General features: G+C 42.5%; 1 protein-coding gene across 1 annotated transcript in view; it reads left to right on the forward strand.

The window, feature by feature from the left end:
* rabgap1l (RAB GTPase activating protein 1-like) overlaps positions 1-19,037 on the forward strand; it is a 188,120-nt gene that overhangs the window by 110,121 nt on the left and 58,962 nt on the right. The window contains exons 18-19 of the mRNA XM_080430953.1: positions 139-282; positions 14,614-14,655. Of these exons, the coding sequence (XP_080287079.1) occupies positions 139-282; positions 14,614-14,655 (186 nt within the window). The remainder of the gene's footprint in view (positions 1-138; positions 283-14,613; positions 14,656-19,037) is intronic.

Below are 19,037 nucleotides of genomic sequence, written 5' to 3' on the forward strand. Positions count from 1 at the left end.
GGACTTCTGTACTCTATTTATACAGCTCAAATCTATCTCTGTTATTGTCCTCTCTATGTGTGTTCTATAGGAACAGATCCCAGAGCTGTGTGGAGTCATGTTTTAACCTGTTATTGTCCATCTCTGTGTGTTCTGTAGGAACAGATCCCAGAGCTGTGGAGTCATTTCCAGGACTTGAACCTTGAAGCTCACATGTTTGCGTCGCAGTGGTTCCTGACTCTGTTCACGGCCAAGTTCCCTCTGTGCATGGTGTTCCATATCACCGACCTACTGCTGTATGAGGTGAGACAGCTGTCTGTCTGTCTGTCTCTCTGTCTCTCTCTCGCTGTCTCTCTGCCCCTCAAACTGGACACATGGGAATCATCAGAAGCACACAAATGTCTAAAGTGGTAGAAATGTCAAAGCTCTCAGCCTCCAATTGTTTACTAATTATTATTATATATTTTTTACTTGATTTTTATCCCGCGATTTTGTAACCCTTTTTTTTTTATGTGATCCTGGGCGCTACACTCCCCTCACCAGCCTTACTAATTATTATTTTAATCCACTATCAGCAGCAGAATCCTCTTTATCGTCACATCACAGTGAACACAGGTGTAAAGCAGAGGGCGACGTTTGTTTCTGTTCAACGAGCACCATCGTTTTCGTTGTTTTCAGAAAATAAAATAAAATAATAACTTGAATATATATCGTCTCTTGTCGGGTGGAAGCCTCATACGTCCGAAATTCTAAAACGGCAAAAAGTAGCAGATCTGCAAGCTCAAATCTGCTACTTTTGATGCTTTCGTGTGACACCGTAGTATGATCAAGTAGTTTACGGAAAGAACACACAAAAGGTTAGAATATGGAGATGTGAAGAGGTTTCTGCCCGACATGCAGCCAGTGTTGCCAGATTCTGTGAGAGAAACAAGCAACCAGGTCCAGGAAAACCAGCCCAAAAGAAGCGACTATGGGCCACATGAGCACTTTAACATGTGCATCAGCTATTTGAAAATAGCAGATCTACAAGCTCACAACGCGTCGCGATGCGACGCGTTGTGAGCTTGTAGATCGGCTATTTTCCAATTAAATCTTGCGGGGACATTATAACAAGCAGATCTGGCAACCCTGCATGCAGCAACGATATAAAGTTCAAGTTTTGGGGTGGTCGAGTGGGCAGCCGGGCTTGACGCCCATATATGGACATGCCCCGACGCGTTGCCCAGTGCAATAACCCTGGCAACACCGGCCATACTGTCGTTTGATTGGCCGACGGGCCTCTACTTGCTTACATTCCCACATGAGAGAGAAAATAGTCCAGCTTACCACGGTCATGACAGTTTAGTTGATGATTAGTTGTCATATAAATCATTGATCGTGATTAACCCATTATAAGACCGGGGGAAAGCATCTGTGTCATTTTCTGATTTCTTTGGCTGTTCCAAAAATAGCAGATCCTGTAAATCTGCTATTTTTTGGGGAAAAATCGTGAATATTTGTGCAAATCTTAAAATTTTTTATAGCGAACTTTTTTAATTCCAATATTTGCTTCTGGGGGGGGGGGGGGTGTGCGGGGGGGGCGGTGGTCCCTGGAACAAAACATTTTGAGATGGGGGGGGGGTCCGCAGCCAAATAAATATATAAAAATGTTTTCTAAATCCTAACGGTATGTTTGCTATATCAGTGGTGTCAAGGACCACCCAGAATGATATGGGTTTGGCCGCGGACCCTGCATCTCAAACTGTGTTGTTCCAGGGACCCCCCCCCACCCCCCCCCCAGAAGCACAGATCGGAGTTAAACATGTTTGCTTTAAAACATAGATATTTATATTCAAAGATTTGCACACATTTTCCACGATTTTTCAAAAAAATAGCAGATCTACAAGCTCATAGCGCGGCACTCGGTGCCGCGCTATGAGCTTGTAGATCTGCTATTTTTGAATAGCCAAAGAAATTTCACAGATACGTCCCTGGATTGAATGGGTTAATGATTTAATGTATTTTTTGGCATTGGACACTTGGAGCATCCAGTAGCCTATAATTAAAATGTCATTTTTGTTTGCCTTTTAGTCTTTGTAAGCTAACATTGAACAGGTGAGATATGACTCCAAAACAACTTAAATATTGAACGTGTGCACAACGCATACAAATCCTTAACACATTCCCTGCCAGAGGTTTTTTTTTATTTTACTTCCCCCAGTGCCAGTGTTTAAATTTTAAATAAAAAAAAGCCGAGATACAGGATTTTAAAGTAATAAGTTAACCAAGGAGTGAATGGAGCTAGAAATCTTTGGATCGTGATATCTCTGGTTCTGTGTGGATAAATTAAAAAAAAAAAGAGACAAAAAAAAAAAAAAAAAAACTTTTTTTTTTTTTTTTTGAAAAACGGTTATACTCGTGGATGGATTTTTTTGGCAGTAAACGGGTGTATTTTTCATCAACGGTTATACTCGTGATTGGCAGGTAAAGTGTTAAAGGATGACTTCACCCATTTTCAACCTCTGTTCATATAATTGGTCCTCACTAATGCTCAGCAAACCCCCCCTACCAGTTACATCATCACTAGGCAAGATTTAAACGTTTTTAAAACAGGAATAGAAAGCCTGCCGTTTCTATCGGCTTGGATTCCCCATCAGTGATGTCACTGGTAGGCGGGTTTCTGAACCGTTCACAGCCCTCCTCTGAGACACAGCAGAAAGAAATGGTAGCACATTATAATGAGCATTAGTGAGGACCAATTATATGAATATAGCTTGAAAAATGGGTGAAGTCGTCCTTTAATCATGTTATACTTTAAAATTGTATACTTTATATGTATTTTATTTTTTGTTTTTAAACATTTTAGAAACCTCTCGTGATGCCCAAAATAGGGATGGCAGCTTGAAAGTGGAAAACGGCGTGGAAATAATGATGGAAATGTGACATGATAATTTCCTCCAGCTCCTTTCATACGTATGAATGGAAACCGTTCTTAACCATTATGCAAAGATAATTGCCATTAGCTCAATATAATAGTGATTATGTAAAAGAGTTGTGACAGGCCAGCTCAGCTCCAGACAGCCTGCTTCCCCCAGAAGAGAAGATGTGTGTGTAAAAAAAAATAATACAAAGACTATTCAAAAACTTCAAAACAAAAGATTTTTTCAAAAGAATTACAAAATAGCAGATGTACAAGCAACTGAAAGAGAGATGAAGCAGGGACCCCCCCACTACATACTGTATAAAATTGTATCTTCATGGATTTCATAGACCAACACCGAACCTCTTTGCCGAAAATATAATAATAATAATCTTTTTGGCTTAAAGGGGTAGTTCACCCCCAAAATAACTTTTTTTCTATTGATTACTGACCATCTGGAGCCTTGAATTCATAGATATTTTTTTGTTTTTGTCACATTCCTAAGCCAATAATTTGATTATAATAAATGTGTCCCCATTGATTCCGGTAGGAGACACAAATGCATTTGTGTCTCCTACCGGAATCAATGGGGCTAAATTTATTATAATCAAATAATAAAGGAAGGAATGCGACAAAAACTAAAAAATATCCATGAATTCAAGGCTCCATGGGGTGAGTAATCAATAGAAAAAAAGTTATTTGGGGGGTGAACTACCCCTTTAAGTTCTCTTCAGAATAGGGATAATAGGGTTCAAGTGGTTAAAAAATATCCAATCACACAAAGATTTGGCGGCCCCCCTGTACTAACTCTGAGGACCCCCTAGGGGCCCCGGACCCCCTGTTGAAGACCCCTGCTGTACAGTATAAACACATTTTGCTGGGGACCCCCCCCCCCCCCCCAAGGACCCCTTCGGACCCTACTTTGAGAACCACTTCCTTAGAGAACAGAGAGAGAGTGTTTTTTTCTCCACCTTGTGTTGCAGGTATTCAAATGCAATGTGTTCCTGTCACCCAGAAACCTCGTGTAATCTCCATATATTTCAAAATGGTATGTTTATCCCCCCCCCCCCCACTAGATGAATGCCTTACTTTCATCATACAAGAGTGACACACACAAGTAGCGGAAACAGAAGAAGCTCACAGTGCATCAGGACGCAGCACGTTGTGAGATTGTAGAGTAGGTTATTTTCATTATTTTGAAATGTTAACACATTGAGTGCCAAAACCGTATATATATACCTTTTTGCAAATACACCCGTGGAGTGCCCAAAAAGTATTTATAAGTTTTTTTTAATCTTTTTGTTTTTTTCGTTTTTTTTCCATGCGGGAGGGGCTAGAGCAGCTCTGGAATCACCCTAGGCGATTCTGAGAAGGAAGGGACAGATGGATCACCGTGTCAAAAACATGGCTCCCCATCCGCTTCCGTCCTATTTCCTTCTCTAAAACCCCTATAACTCCGAAACTTTTTTTACGCTGGGGAAAACGACTCATTTTGTATCCGCGATCGCTGCGCCATTGTGACCCGCGTGAAAGATGTTATCGTTCCAGCCGTTAGCCAGGCCCACCGGGCAAAATGGAGGCATGCTTTTTTTTTTTCATGGATCGCTCGTCATGGAGTCTCCAGCTTTAAACAGCACAATGGAACGCAACGGTGAGATTCCTAGCACCGAACGTATTCTGTTATTATAAAATTCTGGCACCCAATGTGTTAAAACATTTGCTAATCTGGACATACAAGGTTTCCACCCGACAGCGACAAATGAATTCAGGGATAAGGGATTAGCCAGAACAAAGCACCTTTTGTCTCATTTGATTACTATTCCAGTTCTAAAACAATAGGCAGAGCAGCTGTTTTTAATGCCTGAAAGTTTAACACTGACGATGAAGGAACAGGGGGAGGTTTGTTGGGGATTAATTTAACCCGTTCGCTCCGGGAACGCATCTGTGTCATTTCAGAACCATTGTTTTAAAATTGCAGATCTACCAGCTCATAGCGCCTCACCTCGTGCCGCGCTATGAGCTTGTAGATCTGCTATTTTTTAAACAGTTTTGCACAACTCAAATCTTTGCTTCTGGGGGGGTCCCGGGAACAAAAATATTTTCAGATGAATGTCCGCCGGCCAAATACATTTTGGGGGTCCTTGACATGGAAAAGGTTTTAACACATTGAGTGCCAAAAACGGTCCGGACCGTTTTTGAGAAGCCATGCGTTGTGTGCCAAAAACGGTTATGACCGTTTTTGGGGGAAAAAATGTTTTTTTTTTCTTTTTTTTCTTTTTTTCCTTCTCAGCACCAGGAGATATCATTTTTCGAAGATTTAGACTCCAATCCACTTCCTGGTTAACTTATGACTTCAAAAGCCTGTATCTCGGCTCCTGTGTACTTTTTTTCTAAAATATGTATTTTTGACTATTTTCGACTATTTTCAACTGGCTGCAACTATGGAACGGATTACCTAATGTTTTAATTTTTTTCCCCCCGATTGTACGAGACCTCTATGTGTGTAATGAGGGGATCACCTTGAGGACGGTGATCACTGAAAATATTTTGTGACTACTTGAAAAAGGTTAAAAAATGGTTAAAAATCCAGGCACCGACTGTACCCTGTTTTAAAAAGACCCTGGCACTCAATGTGTTAAGCACCACTGATATACAGTAGCAACATGTGTTTTTCAGAAAACTGTTAGGATTTAGAAGACATTTGTAGAATCCCCCAGAAGCAAAGATTTGAGTTACAAATATACACATTCAAATGTTTGCACACATTTTCACGATTTTTTGAAACATAGCAGATCTACAAGCTCATAGCGCGGCAATCGGTGCCGCGCGGCAATCGGTGCCGCGCTATGAGCTTGTATATCTGATATTTTTTTAATAGATAAAAATACACGCATGCTTTCCCGGTCTGAATGGGTTAACTAAGATAAAAAGTTTAAATTGCCCCCCCCCACCACCCATCGCCAATAATTCTATCATGTTCCTTTATCAGTGTGAAACTTTAAAACATGCACAGCTGCTCTCCCTATTGTTTTAGAGTAAGAATAATAATTAGATGTAACAAAAGGTTCTTTTGTGCTCGCTAATCTCTTAACCAGGCTCCTATCCCACAATTCATTGCAAAAACCTGCAGCTCAAGGTGAGCTTTCTTTGTTTCTGTGGGAGGAAGACGATTGGATGGCTCATGGATGCAAAGAACCGGGGAAGGAAGACTTAGTCTCAGCTAGTATTGGGTAATCGAAATTCGAGTTCCAAGTAGGAACCGTATAAGAAATGGCGGGTACCGTGTACCCATAAAAATGATTTAATTTCGGTTCTGCGTATCGGTTCCTAGACGCGACCAATAACCGTTCAAACAAAGGCTTCGTCATGAGAAGTTCACTATCTGTCAGGACCTAACTAACTCAGTCACGCTGCACTACACACACACACACACACACACACACACACACCACACACACCGCAACGTGTTTGATGCGAGTGAGCAACCGGCATGCTGTGAAATATCGACCGCGGCAAATGCGCTAAAGTGTGGCAAGTTAATTAGCACTAAGACAGGTTGCCTTTCATCTGAAAGAGTGTACGGTGTTTGATGTGTCGCCGTCTCCGACCAATACGCCCATGTCTCAGACACACACCGGGGCTCGCCGGTCAACAACAGCAACACCAGCGAGTGCTGCTATTAGCAACATTGCCAGCAGAGCCCCAGTAGAGAGCCCCTAACTCTATAGAGCCCGGCACAGAGAGACGCGAGACACCGTTTACGTTTGCGAATGATGCCGCACAAGGCTCTAAGGCTAGCGCCGTTATATATCGAGGCCGATGACGCAGCGTAATTATTATATTTATACTTCTATTTTATAACCCGCAGGTCGACTGCCACTCTTTTAGATCGCCTTTTAAAACACCCTTCTGTTCGCTGCTGCCTTTCATAGTTATTATCTCCCCCCTTTCTCTTCTAGCCAATTTTCCTATGAATGGAAGTTTAGTCTGAAGTCATTGTGCCGCTTTTTAGTCTCACTAATTTGTAGGATAATAATAAGTAGGTATATATTAGGGGTGGGACGATATATCGATATATCGATATATCGCGATACTTTCTGCCGCGATAAATAATCGATATACTGCCGGAAAATATCGATATTATTATTATTTATTTATTTATATACATATATATATTTTTTGTGATACGTTGTTTTTCCTACTCTGTATTTGTGTAATGATGATTTTGAACTGTTTGGTGCTATTTGATGTGTTTATGAATTGAATACAAGGACTATCGTGATATATCGTTGGTGAATTTTCATGCAATATATCGTGATATCGCAATATATCGATATTTTCAGATATCGTGATATATCGTTGGTGAAATTTCTTGCAATATATATCGAATATCGTGATATCGCAATATATCGAACATCGTCGAATATCGTGATATATATTGTTATCGTGGGCCTAATATCGTGATATATATCGTATCGTGAGGTACCCATATCGTCCCACCCCTAGTATATATGCCACCCAATCGATGAATTGAGTATAAAGGACCCCAATGGAAACAAGCCATGGGGCTTTCTTTGGTTTAAAATGCTCTTAACACATTGGGTGCCAGCATTTTTTAATAACAGAATACGTTGGGTGCCAGCAATCTCACCATTGACTGCGCTTTGCTGTTTAAAGCTCTAGACTCCGCGACGAGCAAATCCCACGTAAAAAAAAAGCATGCATTCATGGAGCGCGATGACCCTAGCTACATCCTGGAACGATAACATTTCACTCGCGAGTTACAACGGGAAGGGATCGCGCATCGCGCATGACCGGTTTTCCCCAGCGGAAACGGATTCGGAGATACAGACGCTTTAAAGAAGGAAATAGACAGGAAGCGGATGGGGAGCCATGTTTTTGACACGGTGATCCAACCAAGTGATCCATCCAAGGCCTAGCCCTTCTCAGAATCGCCTAGGGTGACTCCAGAGCTGCTCTAGCCCCTCCTGTGTGGAAAAAAAACGGAAAAGACTGAAAACACGGTTCAGACCGTGTTCTGCACCAATGCGCTACTCTGTGTAAACACGGTTCAGACCGTGTTCGGCACCAATGCGCTACTCTGTGTAAACACGGTTCAGACCGTGTTCTGTACCAATGCGCTACTCTGTGTAAACACGGTTCAGACCGTGTTCTGTACCAATGCGCTACTCTGTGTAAACACGGTTCAGACCGTGTTCGGCACCAATGCGCTACTCTGTGTAAACACGGTTCAGACCGTGTTCGGCACCAATGCGCTACTCTGTGTAAACACGGTTCAGACCGTGTTCGGCACCAATGCGCTACTCTGTGTAAACACGGTTCAGACCGTGTTCTGCACCAATGCGCTACTCTGTGTAAACACGGTTCAGACCGTGTTCGGCACCCGATGTGTTAACAGACCTCGTATTGAACTGTACTTCCCTGTGCTTGTCTTTGCAAACTGCTAATAAAGTATTCAATCAATCAGTCAATCAATTCAATCAATCAAACTTAATAATGTAATATGGTATGGAGTAGCCTATATAACGCCCCCCCCCCCCCCCCTCTTTCTAATTAATTAACATGCTAGGTGCCTCATCATCTTTCTGTTATTGCAGCTATTGTTGAATAAAAAAAAATTGATAAGCTTATAGAGAACTAAAAATAGATAGGCTTATAGAGAACTAAAAATAGATAGGCTTATAGAGAACTAAAAATAGATAGGCTTATAGAGAACTAAAAATAGATAGGCTTATAGAGCAGTGGTTCTCAAACTTTTTCATGCCAAGGACCCCCAAAATGATATGTATTTGGCCGCGGACCCCCATCTCAAAATATTTTGTTCCAGGGACCCCCAGAGGCAAATATTTGAGTTAAAAATGTTGTCTTAAAAATATATATATATCCCAAGGTATGCACAAATGTGTACGATTTTTCAAAAATAGCAGATCTACAAGCTCATTGTAGATCTGCTATTTTTGAATAGCCAAAGTATAAATGGTTAAAATGATTGTGACGCTATATTAACACATTTTGCTGGGGACCCCCTGGGACCCCCTCAAGTACCCCTGGGGGTCCCCGGACCCCACTTTGAGAACCAATGTTATAGAGAACAAAAAAATAGATAGGCTTATTAGAGAACTAAAAATAGATAGGCTTATAGAGGACTACAAATAGATAGGATTATAGAGCACTTCCCCTATTTGTAGAATCACTTCTACAAACAATTTAAACAAAAAACATAGATACATACAGTACATGTATCCGGTTGCAATAGCAGAAAGATGATGAGGCTTAAAAGTTACTTTTGTTAACAACATATTACCCGGCAAGATATTAAACATCCCCTTGCCAGCGTAATTACCTTAAACCGACGATCTTTGAAACGCCGTGGAAGCCACTGTCGACTAAATCAGCTGTAGATTTAGCTGACTAATAGAACTTTTCTCACCCCACCCAAAACGACATTTAACACATTGAGTGCCAGGGTTTTTTTAAAACAGGGTACTCACAGTGCCTGGATTTTTAACCATTTTTGAACCTTTTTCAAGTAGTCACAAAATATTTTCAGTGATCACCGTCCTCACGGTGATCCCCTCATTACACACATAGAGGTCTCGTACAATCGGGGGAATTTTTTTTAAAACATTAGGTAATCCGTTCCATAGTTGCAGCCAGTTGAAAATAGTCAAAAATACATTGTAAAAAAAAAAGTACACAGGAGCCGAGATACAGGCTTTTGAAGTCATAAGTTAACCAGGAAGTGGATTGGAGTCTAAATCTTCGAAAAATGATATCTCCTGGTGCTGTGAAGGAAAAAAAAACAAAAAAAAAAGTTTAATATTTTTTCTCAAAAACGGTCCGGACCGTTTTTTTGGCACTCCTCGTTTGGATTATGAAAAACGGTCCGGACCGTTTTTGGCACTCAATGTGTTAAATGTGCGTTAAATTCACACACCGGCGGCAGAGGAAACCATGCCGGGCGCCAGCCTGCTCATCTAGAGCAGTTAGGGGTTCAGTGTCTTGCTCAAGGACACTCTGACATGCAGCCAGGGAGCCACGTATTAAACCAGGAACCTTCTAGCTCCCAGATGGCCTCTCCACCTCCTGAGCTACTGCTGCCCTGTCATCAGATGTCTATGATACAAAGTTCTACGTTGAATATCACTCACCCAGTGCTGGAACCATAGACCGTAAAAATGACTGGACAACGTTAACACCATTGGTTTCTACAGACTGTAAATGAAGTCTATTTTCCCAGCAATTTCAAATCCGCCATCTTCCTATATCCGGTCCGAAATGCGAACGGAAATGAATGCTATTGGCTGCAACCGCAGCGAGGGCGGGTCTTCACTCGGTAGAACCAGTAGAAACCCTAGAAACATAAATTATGGTCCCATTAACTCTCTCAGTACCACGCCCCGAGATATCCCGAGTTTTTCCCGAGTACCCTCAGTGCCAGCACGAGAAATCCCGAGTTTTTACTTTTGACTGTGGTCGCGCTATTCTGTTTATTTTTCATGATCACTTTCGCTTCCTGACTCCTTCAGACTCATTGGGTTCCGGTTTCATGACGCAGATTCCGTTTCCGGTTCTCATTTTTTTCCCGCGGTCATTTTTGGCCAGAATAGGGAAAGTCACGGTTTTTCACACGGTATAAAAAACAAACGGAGAGGTCCACGTCTACTCTCTTTGGTCTGGGTGACGATCAGTCATCGTAGTCGTGTATCACATCGTAATTTAGCCCGATCAACGATTGTCAAAAATGTCAACATCCGGTTATGACCGGATGTGACGTGAGCCTGTTTGGGAGGGGGCGAGTGAGCCAGCGAGATCATCAATGTGTCGATTTGTTGCTCTCTACTGGTAGAACTGTATTATGGGTTTAAAAACCCAATCAGATCATTTATTTGAATGAAAAATTACAAAATTTTAAAATTTTAAAAAACGCAAATTGCTGGCACTGGGGGAGTACTTTATGAAAATACTCTTGGCACTGAGAGAGTTAATTAAAAAATGTATCATTTACTAAATGCATATCATGATGATTTAAAAAAGACGATTGAAAACAAAGTGTTTGTGAATAGGTTTACTAAGGTAATAAAATAAAAAGTGTAAAGTTTGCCCCAAAACCTCATTGACTTGCATTGAGATTATAATGTACAGCGGATAATGTAATGGGGACCGCAGGCTGAACGAGAACCCGGAAGTGAGCTTCAATTCCAGCGAAGGGGGTTTGCCCCTTGGCTGGAACATGCTACGTGCACTACGAGTGTGTAGACGTACAGTAGTTAAAAACACACACCGACCCTGCTCCAGCACCATCTCGTGGCCCATATAGGCAGAGGTGGGGAGACAGTCTGTCTTTCTCTGTGTCTGTCGCTCATTCTGTCTTTCTCTGTGTCTGTCGCTCATTCTGTCTTTCTCTCTCCTTGTCTCTTTGTCTCTCTCTGTCTGTTTATGTCTCTCTCTCTCTCTCACTCTTTCTCTTTCAATTAGTCTCTGTCTCTGCATCTTTCTCTCTGTCTTTCTCTCTCCTTGTCTCTCTCTGTCTGTCTCTCATTCTCTTTCTCTTTCAATTAGTCTCTGTCGCTGCTTCTTTCTTTCTGTCTTTCTCTCTCTGTCTTTTTTCTCAGTTTTTCTCTGTCTGTCTCTGTGCCTCTTTCCCTCTCTGTTTCTGTCTGTCTCTCTGTCTCTCTGCCTGTCTCTCTGTCTGTCTGTCTCTCTGTCTGCCTGCCTGTCTCTCTCTGTCTGTCTCTGTCTGGAGTTATTTTTAGAGGTGTCAGGTTATTTTTAGTTCTCTGTTACCATGTGAACGTGTTGTCGGGAGCAACTGAGGAGACGGGTCTTCCCTAGCACCTCTCTCTCTCCCTCTCTCTCTCTCTCTGCGCTGTGTGTGTGTTTGCGTGTGTGTGTGTTTGCGTGTGTGTGTGTTTGCGTGTGTGTGTGTTTGCGTGCGTGCGTGCGTGCGTGCGTGCGTGCGTGCGTGCGTGCGTGCGTGCGTGCGTGCGTGGGTGGGTGGGTGGGTGGATGCGTGCGTGTGTGTGTGTGTGTGTGTGTGTGTGTGTGTGTGTGTGTGTGTGCGCAGCACTGCAGCACCGTGTTTCTCAACCAGTGGCTCCAGACCTAAAAGTGGGTTGTGAGGTATTCTGCCAGGAACATAGTTGTGTTTAATATTGGGTCTGACTTCACAGTCAAAACCATCCAATGGGCCCAGTGAAACCAGTTTGGACCTGGTGGTCCCAGTGAAACCAGTTTGGACCTGGTGGTCCCAGTGAAACCAGTTTGGACCTGGTGGTCCCAGTAAACCAGTGGTTATATTTGGCCAACACAAGATTTGTGTTGTTTCCTAAAATATTCAAAATGTTTCAATGTGTTATCTATATACTGTATATATATATATATACTTTCCATCATAAACATTTCACTGGTTTCTGGACAGGTCCCCGCCTATTTTAAACAGGCAATCGTTCAGCCGCTCTTAAAAAAGCCAAGCCTGGACACCTCGTTACCAAGTAACTATCGGCCCATCTCCAAGTTAACTTTTATGTCCAAAATTTTAGAAAAAATTGTTGCCAATCAGCTTATAGCTTTTTTAAATGAACACCACATTTTTGATAAATTCCAGTCCGGCTTTCGCCAAAAACACTCCACAGAGACTGCACTCTTAAAAGTGTCAAATGATCTACTGATGTCTGCCGACTCTGGTAAATGCTCTATTTTAGTATACCTCAGTGTTGCGTTCGACACTGTGGATCACAACATCATTACAGACAGGCTCATAAATTGGGTGGGTGTCACAGGGAGTGCACTTAAATGGTTTAAATCCTATCTCTCAGGTAGATATTTCTCAGTTGCAATAGGCCCTCATGTGTCTAAGTCTGTCCCCCTTTCCTGTGGGGTCCCCCAAGGCTCGGTACTTGGTCCAATTTTATTCGCACTGTATTTGCTCCCGCTAGGACACATTTTAAATTCTTTTAAAGGCATCTCCTACCACCTTTACGCGGATGACATCCAGCTGTATTGCTCTTTTAACCCTGACTGCCCTGACGATTTTAATTCTAACCTTGCTGTTTTAAATGAGTGTCTGTCTGCCATTAAAGGGGTAGTTCACCCCCCAAATAACTTTTTTTCTATTGATTACTCACCCCATGGAGCCTTGAATTCATGGATATTTTTTTGTTTTTGTCGCATTCCTTCCTTTATTATTTGATTATAATAAATTTAGCCCCATTGATTCCGGTAGGAGACACAAATGCATTTGTGTCTCCTACCGGAATCAATGGGGACACATTTATTATAATCAAATTATTGGCTTAGGAATGTTACAAAAACAAAAAAATATCTATGAATTCAAGGCTCCAGATGGTCAGTAATCAATAGAAAATAAGTTATTTTGGGGGTGAACTACCCCTTTAAGGCCTGGTTAGCAAGTAACTTCCTCCAGTTGAATGAGGCCAAAACCGAGGTGCTCATTGTGGCCTCTGATGGTGTTGCATCCAGGGTGGCTAATTGTATCGGGTCCCTCAAAAATAATGTTAGCCCCAATCTCAGGAACCTTGGGGTAATTTTTGATCAGGCCATGCACCTGGATACGCACATAAAATCGGTGACCCGCACTTGTTTTTTCCATCTCAGGAACATTGCCAAGTTAACGTCGATTGTTTCCCATTCAGATCTTGAAATGATTATACATGCCTTTGTTTCCTCTCGCCTTGATTATTGCAATTCAATTCTCACCTGCCTCAATAAGACATCCATAGACCGCCTCCAATTTATTCAAAACACTGCTGCAAGACTATTAACTAGCTCAAGCAGAAGGTGTCACATTACTCCAGTTTTGGCATCTCTGCACTGGCTTCCAGTAATTTTCAGAGTTCAGTTCAAGGTCCTGGTGCTGACTTTTAGGGCTCTGCATGGCCAGGCACCTGCATATGTAACTGACTTGCTGGAACCATATGTGCCCAGCAGGTCCCTGAGGTCAGCAGACCAGGGTCTATTGGTCATTCCTCATACCAGGTTAATCACCAAAGGTGACAGAGCTTTTCAGTCTGTAGCGCCTAGACTCTGGAATGCCCTCCCGTGTGGCCTGAGAGCTGCAGCTTCTGTGACTATTTTTAAGAATCAGCTAAAAACTCTGTTGTTTCTACAAGCTTTTGGGTAATGTCACTGAGGTTTCTCCTCCAATGCTGAAATATGTCTGCTTTTGTTATTGTTTTCTCTGAGATGCATTGTGTTTTTGTTCTGTTTCCTTTTCATTTGATTGTTTTTTGCTGTATTTATTTCTGTTTATGTAAAGCACTTTGTGAGTCCTCTCTGTGAAATGTGCTATACAAATAAAAATTACTTACTTACTGTAGGGTTAAAGTAGTTAATCTGATTTTGATGCTATATTGACTCATTTTGTAGGGGACCCCCTGGAACCCCCTCAAGGACCCCTGGGGGTCCCCGGACCCCACTTTGAGAGCCACTGCAGTACAACCATTTTGGACCTGCGGTGGTCCCAGTAAAACCATTTTGGACCTGTGGTGGTCCCAGTAAAACCATTTTGGACCTGCGGTGGTCCCAGTAAAACCATTTTGGACCTGCGGTGGTCCCAGTAAAACCATTTTGGACCTGCGGTGGTCCCAGTAAAACCATTTTGGACCTGCCGTGGTCCCAGTAAAACCATGTTGTACCTTTTGGTGGTCCAAAATGAACCGGTGTTAACTGCCTGCTTATGTTCTTGTCTCCAGGGTCTGAACATCATCTTCAACGTGGCGCTGGCTCTCCTCAAGGTCAGTACCGTGCATGTCTTATATCAGTCTGGTCTTCACGTGATCTACGACCCCCACCTGAACATGTTTTGTGCCAGGAAACCTCAGAAGAGGAGATTTGTGTAAAAAAAACAAAAATCTAAAGTATTCAAAATTATTCGTGTGGAATAATTTGCACAAATGTTCACGATTTTTCAAAAATAGCTGATCTACAAGCTCGTATACCCATAGCCCAAAGTATAATTATTACAAGATTTTTTTTTTAAATGTTCAAAAATAACAGATGTACAAGCTCACAGTGCGACACGAAGTGACGCCGCTGTGAGCTTGTATATCTGCTATTTTTCAATGGCCAGCCCAACATACGTTGGTGGCCATTATGGATAAAGTGGTTCAAACCACAGTGATGCTGTACCAACACATTTCGATGAGGACCCCCTGGAACCCCCCTGCCCCAAGGACCCCACTTTGAGAACCTCTGATCTAGAAGACACCTGATTAAAAGCGTGTGTTTTTTTTTTCTTCCTGGTCACAGAGCTGTTTAGTAAACATGAGAACATTGACCCACGTCCCTGACACATCAGCCATGTTGGTTCTCCTGTCTGCGTCTCAGAGGTCGACTCTGTGTCTCTGTTTGTTTGTTTAACCCATTGATACCTGGAACGCATCTGTGTCACTTTAGATGTCTTTGGCTATTCAAAAATAGCAGATATACAAGCTCATAGCGCGGCACCGAGTGCCGCGCTATGAACTTGTAGATCTGCTATTTTTGAAAAATCTTGAAAACATTTTTTTTTTTTTTTTTTTTTTCAAAAAACTGTTAGGATTTAGAAAACATTTTTAAGAATCGCCTCAGGTCTTAATGGGTTAAAAGGATCCTCTGATGCCATGGAAGTCGGCCAGTCTCCACGTACAGTATTAGTAGTCTCTCAACTCAGAACTGTCTGTTCCACTCTTCCTCTTTGAATATTACAGTCTCTAATTCCATCCCATAACACAATTACAATTTAGGCATTTAATCCAGAGCGATTTACAAAAAGGCGAGGTGAACAACATCAAATCTAGGATCCACAGGTAAACCAAGAACCTAGCATCAGTCTAAACAATATAATATCCAAACATCATTTCATACATTGAAACTAAACAACCTAGCGTCTGTCTAAAGCTAAATTACGTTTTAGCCGTTGCGTAGTCGTCGAGGCCAAGTCGTCGAGGTCAAAGTGCTACGGGCTAAAGGTGGAGTCGGAAGAGGTGAGTCTTCAGATGGTTGAGAACAGGAAGCTGTCATCTGGTGTTCAACCAATCGCAACTAGAATCAGAATCAACTTTATTGTCACATTCAAATGATTACAAAAAAATATTATTATTATTATTGTCTCCGCCAGGTCGAAGGCATGGCCGAGACTATGTTTTGCACCGTGTCCATGTGTGTGTGTGTGTCAGTCTGTGAGCAGCTAATCTCTGGCACCGTTGGCCCGATCGCAGCGAAACTGTACAGTGTCCACATACACTCCCTTGATGCTAGAGCAGAACCTATGCCCCGAATTTTTCAGATCGGCCTGTTATAGCGCCACCAGCAGGCCAATTTTTGCGAACCACATTTTTTGCACAAAATGCCTCAAATCATGAACGCAGTGTCTGATTGCCGTGAAAGGCCGAAGAAGACATGCCACCCTTTTCACATTGGCTTATTATAGCGCCACCAGGAGGCCACAATAACCCAGGGACCTGGCTACTGTTCTTTTTACAGGAAGAATAGAGAAGACAGAATAGAGAGCAAAAGAACAGAACAGGTCAATAACAGGAAGGCACTCTCAGCGTTACAAATGATAAGGGTCCATTTGGTTACATTTGAAACCTTTCGGAATTGAAAATGGATGAATTAACACATACAGTGCAAAGATCGCATCGATGCATTCTTTCAAATCCATCGCTTGAGTGCCAGGATTCCAAAGAACGCATTGATGCGTTCTTTTGAATTTTCATTGTTTAATCTGTGATCGCACGGCTGTGTTTATTTCTCATCAACACTTTCGTTTTCCACTTACGTCACACTCACCCGGAGCCGGATGTAAAAACAAATTTTCATTTCCGGGTCACGTTGTTTTTCTCCGGTGATTTTCGGCCAGAATAAGGAGAAACACGGTTTTTCACACGGTATAAAAAACGAACGGACAGCTCAACTTCTATTTTCTTTGGTCCGGGTGACTAACAGTCATCGTCGTAGTGTATCACATCGTTTTCAGGCCGATCAGCGGGACAGGGATTGTCGAAAACGTCACATCCTGTGAATGACCGGATATGACGTGGGCCTGTTTGGGAGGGGGTGAGCGAGGTGATCAATGTTTGGATTTGCTGCTCTCTACTGGTGGAACTGTCGTAGGTGCTTGACAACACAATCAGAGAATGTATTTGAATGAATAATTACAAAACAAAAAAATTAAAAAACACGCAAATTGCTGGCACAGGGGTGAGTACATTATGAATAAACTCTGGCAGTCAATGTGTTAAGACCGAGGATTTTACTGTTATGTATGTTGGTACCTGACTAGTAGACATTGCATCAGCCACATGTCCCTGGTTTTCACCCACTGTTCTACACCTGTAAACCTGTGATGTGACAATAATGCAGTGGTGGAAAGTAACTAATTACGTTTACTCAAGTACTGTACTTAAGTACAATTGTGATGTATTTTTACTTTTACTGGCGTATTTCCAATTTTCAGTACTTTTACTTCTACTCCACTACATCTCAGAAGCAAATATTGTACTTTTACTCCGCTACAATTATTTGAAAACTTTAGATACTAGTTACTTTGTAGATTCAGATTATTATTACAAAACATACATTAACCACTTAAGCTCTATATATATTTCGGCTATTTGACAATAGCAGATCTACAAGCTCACAACACGTTGTGGGCTTGTAGATCTGCTATTTTCAAAAGATTTCTATACATTTTGAAAACTTGAAATGGGACATTCTGCATAATGAGTACCTTTACTTTTGGTACTTTAAGTACATTTTTATGTCAATACTTTTGTACTTTTTCTTAAGTAAATTCTGACCAGACTTTTACTTGTAACAGAGTATTTCTACTTTGACTGATACTTTTACTTAAGTAAAACATTTGAGTACTTTTCCCACTACTGCAATAATGAAGATTCTTCTGGTTCTGGTTCCATTCTGTCTGGGGACCCGGTGTCCCTCTCTCTGTCCTCTGGTTCCTGTCTCTCTCTGTCCTCTGGTTCCTGTCTCTCTACTGTCCTCTGGTTCCTGTCTCTCTCTGTCCTCTGGTTCCTGTCTCTCTCTGTCCTCTGGTTCCTGTCTCTCTCTGTCCTCTGGTTCCTGTCTCTCTCTCTGTCCTCTGGTTCCTGTCTCTCTCTGTCCTCTGGTTCCTGTCTCTCTCTCTGTCCTCTGGTTCCTGTCTCTCTCTGTCCTCTGGTTCCTGTCTCTCTACTGTCCTCTGGTTCCTGTCTCTCTCTGTCCTCTGGTTCCTGTCTCTCTCTGTCCTCTGGTTCCTGTCTCTCTACTGTCCTCTGGTTCCTGTCTCTCTACTGTCCTCTGGTTCCTGTCTCTCTCTGTCCTCTGGTTCCTGTCTCTCTACTGTCCTCTGGTTCCTGTCTCTCTCTGTCCTCTGGTTCCTGTCTCTCTCTGTCCTCTGGTTCCTGTCTCTCTACTGTCTGTTCTGAATCGAGCAAAAGCTGACAGTTTTATAGCCATCACATTATGATTATGATGGCTATGAACCAAAGTGAACACAGTCAGATGATTAGCCAACACTGCCCTCTGTTGCTCACAAGACGGTACTGCAGCTGCAGTGCTCACTGGGTTCAGCTGAACACAGGACACGTGTGTCCCTCTTGTCCCCTCCCGTCCCGTCCTTAGGGAATCACACTCGGCTTCACAGGTTCACAGGTTGTAAAGAAGTGGGTGAAATCATTTTCCTGTACGAGCTCCATCATTTTGGCAGATTTCGGGGAAAGGGAAGAAGAACAGATTCAGAGAGAAGAGCAGGGAAAGGATGCAAACGCCAACATGAAATAATCTGATATGCCTGATATGAGTAAATGAATATATACATACAGTATGTGAGGTTAAAGATAGCAGCAGATGTGTACTGTACATACATAAAGTACTAGGACCTCCTCTGACCCCCCCCCCATCTCTCTCTCTCACTCGCCATTTCCCACCACAGTCTGCAAACTCACCTCTTTGCACTCCACCTCACCCCCTAGCGCTCACCTCTTTGCACTCCACCTCACCCCCTAGCACTCACCTCTTTGCACTCCACCTCACCCCCTAGCGCTCACCTCTTTGCACTCCACCTCACCCCCTAGCACTCACCTCTTTGCACTCCACCTCACCCCCTAGCGCTCTCCCACCCATTTTGCCAGCCTAG

The sequence above is a fragment of the Gymnoscopelus braueri genome (assembly GCF_963280865.1).
Source record: "Gymnoscopelus braueri genome assembly, chromosome: 6".
NCBI classification, from domain to species: domain Eukaryota; kingdom Metazoa; phylum Chordata; class Actinopteri; order Myctophiformes; family Myctophidae; genus Gymnoscopelus; species Gymnoscopelus braueri.